The sequence below is a fragment of the Coffea arabica genome, chromosome 11e, assembly GCF_036785885.1.
Source record: "Coffea arabica cultivar ET-39 chromosome 11e, Coffea Arabica ET-39 HiFi, whole genome shotgun sequence".
NCBI classification, from domain to species: Eukaryota; Viridiplantae; Streptophyta; class Magnoliopsida; order Gentianales; family Rubiaceae; genus Coffea; species Coffea arabica.
In genome coordinates, this window is record NC_092331.1 from 54,611,092 (window position 1) to 54,615,754 (window position 4,663).

At 36.5% G+C, this 4,663-nt stretch overlaps 1 protein-coding gene across 3 annotated transcripts; it reads right to left on the bottom strand.

Annotated features, from left to right (window-relative positions):
- LOC113719713 (cysteine-rich receptor-like protein kinase 43) lies at positions 1 to 4,456 on the bottom strand. Of its 3 annotated transcripts, none has more exons than XM_027245002.2 (6): positions 4,207 to 4,456; positions 3,936 to 4,072; positions 3,488 to 3,698; positions 1,847 to 2,084; positions 1,549 to 1,699; positions 1 to 590 (listed from the first exon to the last, which is right to left on the bottom strand). In XM_027245002.2, the coding sequence occupies exons 1-6, from the start codon at positions 4,268 to 4,270 to the stop codon at positions 282 to 284; spliced, it is 1,110 nt and encodes a 369-aa protein (XP_027100803.2). In that variant the 5' UTR covers positions 4,271 to 4,456; the 3' UTR covers positions 1 to 281. The 3 variants fall into 3 exon arrangements, with proteins under 3 accessions (XP_027100803.2, XP_027100802.2, XP_027100801.2); XM_027245001.2 differs by having other exon boundaries at positions 1 to 686; positions 1,847 to 2,081; positions 4,207 to 4,455; XM_027245000.2 differs by having other exon boundaries at positions 1 to 686; positions 4,207 to 4,455.
- Positions 4,457 to 4,663: the final 207 nt, after the last annotated feature.

The window sequence follows — 4,663 nt, forward strand, 5'->3', positions numbered from 1 at the left end:
TGCTGAAGAAGAGGGCCAAGGCATGCTTGTTATAAAAGCTCCCAAAATCTTTCTAATCTTCCTGCTACAACACAATGTGCAAAAAACTCGAGCTTAAGTACACTGGCATGCAGCCAAGTTTTTGACGATATCTCTAGCAATATGATTTGACTCTGTTCTATTATCATTTATCTTACACAACTCTATTTCCCTCTAATCATGAGCTTCTATCGACTAATGAATTGAAAAAATAATCACACAGACCTATTATGCACAAAAGAATTAGCAAAATCTTCTCTGAATCAAGTGGAATAGTGCATGGGACGTTTTCCTTTTCGATCTGATCTTGGATTCGTTAATGCTGATGTGGTTGTCGTCGCAGTTACACTGTTTGTTTTGGTTGTGGAGGTAAACGAATGAGAGTTGGAGGCACCAGAAGTTCCTGTAGCGGATGATACGGCAAAAGGCTTGTGAGACTTCCTGTATCTGGAACCAGGGTATCCAGGTCTTGTTGGCTCTTCCAGAGTGCCTGGCTTTCTTGACAGCATCACCACAACACGACGCATGTCTGGCCGTAAACGCGGATCAGATTGAACGCAGAGCAACCCAATCTGTATGCAAACTGATATCTGATCAGGATTCGCTGATGTTACCAATGATGGATCCACAATTTCCAAGTGCTTGCCTTTCTTGTAAAGCTTGTAGGCCTATCCAGAGTAAAAGTTTATTCAACAGTCATCTTCCCAAACTTATTTTGCTCGATAAAGGAATAATGATAACTAAGTGATCGCGAGTCTCTTTACGTTATAGAAGCACCATGTGGTAAACCATCAACAAATAACATTTAACTTGCAAGCAGAAATGTTGCTTTTTGAATTTAGCTGATCATATAGCATAGATGATGAATGAGTTTGAATAGCTGAAACATCTCCCAGAGTTATCCGACTTAACTGGATTCATCTGTCTCCTTCCTCAGAAAAATGTCCCTTTTAGAATAATCCAATTTTAAAAGCACAAGTGAAAAAAGCCATAACAATAAAGGTAAGAGCAGCTTTATTTATTTGTTCTTGGTCTGGTATTAGATATCTGCTACTTTTACCTTTAAAATTTTAAAAGAAGCTCAAGTACGGCAGATGAAAGTTCATTAATAAGATCAAGAATTACATTTATTAACAGTTTCAACTTTGTGAAGACTATGAAAAAGGTTCACGATTGATCCCTTATTTTTACCAACCATTTTCCACTTTTACTATGTGAAACAGATCCAAATCTGCAAATTCCTCCGGATAGTAGATTGAGGACTCAGCGCAATCACTATGTCAAAAAACATAACAATATCAATCATTCTCTCAAGCTACAGTTCTCTCTCTCTCTCTCAAAATATGAATATATATTAGTAAACTGCTTAATGAACCTCACATGCAAAGTTTAAGTAGACATTGGCCACGAAAATTAGAGAGTCATGTGTAATATATATTAAATAGAAGGGAAGAGAGTTATAAAATCTAGATAACAGAAAATAATTGCTTTCCTAATATAATCTTGGGATAGGTGGTGCAAAATTCTTACCCATTCGAGAAGGCTCGTGGACTCGGTATCTCTGTTGAAGGTAGAATTCTTCTGACCACTTATCAGCTCCAGAATTACAACCCCAAAACTATATACATCTGCCTTTATAGATAGATTTCCGTGCATGACATACTCTGGTGCCATGTAACCGCTGTGTCCAAGTTGAACAAGAAGGTTATAAACTTCGCAATCTAGTAGCAAGCTAGAGGAGACTGTGAGGGGAATTTGATCTCCAATTCAAATGGCTGAACTACGACTCACAGTAGATTAAAATATACCGAATGGAGTGATTACATACTTGGTTCCAGCTGCACGGGTGTTAACATGCGTGCCATCTTCGTTGAACAGACGGGCCAAACCAAAATCAGCAATTTTGGGCAAATATTTATCATCCAGTAGGATATTGCTAGCTTTTATGTCACGATGGATGATGCAACTATGTGCATCTTCATGAAGGTATAGAAGACCCTTGGCCACGCCCAGTATGATGTCATGCCTCCTGTTCCAATCCAGTGCATCTCGTCCACTAGACTCTACTTCAAAAGCATTACGGTCAATGTCAATAAACCAACAATAACATATTAAATAGTATTTAAAGCTTCCAAATGTAAATCATAAGAATGGAACATCTGAATGAAATCAGTATCTTTACTATGTGGACCAGCAAAACACAACAATTTGTCATTGTCAATATTGTTTAGGCATCAAGCTTATGAAGATATTGCTGGTCTTTGGAAGCAAGCACATAACTTCTTGTTGTAGAATGGGGCTTGATACATGATTTCAAGTAAAATCTAGGCAATGTGGAGAAAAATACTGCAGCAGTTATCAGTTAATTTGAAATGGACTATTGATGTCGTCAAAGAACATCAATAGTTATGCCAGATAGCCTGCAGATTCAATTATACCCAAGGAGGGTAATGCATCATCAATGAAACAGTTCAATCAAAAAAAACTTAAATCTTCAGACACATTCAAAATGCAATAGCTTTGAAATTACTCTGCCTAAAGCAACAGTCAGCTTATCCTACAACGTTCCTTGTTCCTCACTGTTTTGATTCTAAAATCTTCCCACTCATGTCTTGAATTTCGTAGCATTATACTTGTATTATTATCCAAAACTGGTTGTCTTAAATTGTCCTTCAGTAAATCTGGAAGCCGTCAATCAGTAGCTCAAAGACAACTAAATGAACTCCACTTAGCACAAAATTCTCTTTTCTAAAAAAAATCTGTTTTTTGTTCCAACAAATTTTTGAGGCGAAAAAGAATGTGAGAAGTAGTCCATTATTGAATACACAAAGATACAACTATGGAGTTGAAAAATGGAAAACAACAGTCATTTTGCAATATTTAGCAGGCCAAGTAACTCAAGTAGAGCTTATTAATACCTGGCCAATCCTAATTTGATTAACAGATGGCTAAAATGTTGAGCCAATGCTTGCTGGAGCATTGAATCTCTTAGTTTAAATGGTCAGGGATATCAAGCTCCAGTCAACTGAGTGTGTGCCAAATCGTATGAATCTGACTATATGCCCAAAAATTGGTCAAGCATACCAACGACAAAGTTAGCATTTGGCCATTAAATAGAACAATCTTCCCAGCAGACATAAACTAATGCTTAAACGATTGCTTTATAACACGACCAAGTCCACAAATTTCCACTCATATGCGGTGGAACAAAATCACACAAACAATATACAACTGCAATAAACTCAAAGACTCAAATCACTAAACCTTCAAGTTCGATATGAATAATTTGAAACACAGTAATTGCAGAAGTGGACGCCTATTCTTATAGTTCTATACTGGCTAAGAATTCCACCGTGTCTTTCATCACTACAGCATGCATTTCATCTAAAATCCAATGATTGATTTCACTAATGGAGTAATCAACACATAAATTCAACCAAAACTCGAGAGGCTGGCTAATAGAACTTACTAAAGAGAAGCTTGTCAAGGCTTTCATTCACTACAAACTCATAAACAAGCAGCTTTTCAGGACCATGAGCACAATATCCTAACAAATTCACCACATTTCTGTGCTGGACTCGAGCCAACAACTTGGCCTCATTCATGAACTCTTTCTTCCCTTGCCTAGAACTCTGTGACAGCTTCTTCACAGCTATTTCCCTCCCATCATCCAATTTCCCCTATTTAAATAAAGAGCCAAAAGCAAATCCATCAACCAAATAAAATAAAAAAGTGGGAAGATATAACCCTCCAACCAAATTCATTTCTTTTTTGAAATTTCCAAAAAAGAATTAAAAAAAATCAAAACTTCATCACTTTTCCTTGATTTCTCCCCTTTTGATGAAAACCCAAATCACAAAAGACAAATTTGGATTGAAATTCTAAAAAAAGATTAAATTTTGCTGATCATTACCAACCTTGTAAACAGGGCCAAAGCCACCTTCACCAAGCTTATTACTACGATGGAAATTCTTGGTAGCAGCAACAAGAACTTGAAACTGGAATTGCTTTTGTTCTTGTGCTGCAATCTTCTCCAAATCCTCTTCTTTTTGCCCTGTTTGATTGATCAAAATTCAATTCAAGCAATTCAAGAAAACATCCCACAAAACAGAGTAAAGAGACAGAGCAACCATAAACCTTAATTGAATAGAAAATAAATTCTGATAAGTGAACCAACAAAAATGTTACCTCTACTGTTCTTTGGAACAAAGGCTTTGATGAGGCCCTGGAGAAAGGCCTTTGACTTAATCATGGCTGCTTTGCATTGCCATGAAGAATAGAAGAGTCAAGAAGCAGCCAAAAGGTGCGGTTTGAATCTTGCGATGGGTTCAGAATTCTTATAATTTTCTAATTAGATGAACAATAGTAAGATCGAAAATGTCACGTTGATCTCAGGTTAAGGTTAATACCCAAATCCATATAAAAAGGGCCCAAGGGAAATGGAAACGCAGGCAGTTAGATATCTTCAATAAATTGAACGTGTTGACTTCGGCAGACTGTGGCAGCCCAAAAGTCAAACAGTCGGCTAATAATACGAGTGATATAAAGAAACAAAAAGAAAAAGAAGAAATAAAGAATTTTATTTATGAGAATTTAAGTAGAAGATTATTTGAAATTTTTTTTGAATAATACTGAAAATATTTCA

What these genes read in the sequence shown, in the direction of transcription:
- LOC113719713 (XM_027245000.2), bottom strand. Translation starts at nt 4,270, where the DNA reads ATGATTAAGTCAAAGGCCTTTCTCCAGGGCCTCATCAAAGCCTTTGTT. An exon ending in CCTTGACAAGCTTCTCTTTA is followed by an intron (nt 2,085 to 3,487) that starts GTAAGTTCTATT and finishes ATGCTTTTGAAG; the next exon opens with TAGAGTCTAGTGGACGAGAT. An exon ending in ACCCGTGCAGCTGGAACCAA is followed by an intron (nt 1,700 to 1,846) that starts GTATGTAATCAC and finishes ACTTGGACACAG; the next exon opens with CGGTTACATGGCACCAGAGT.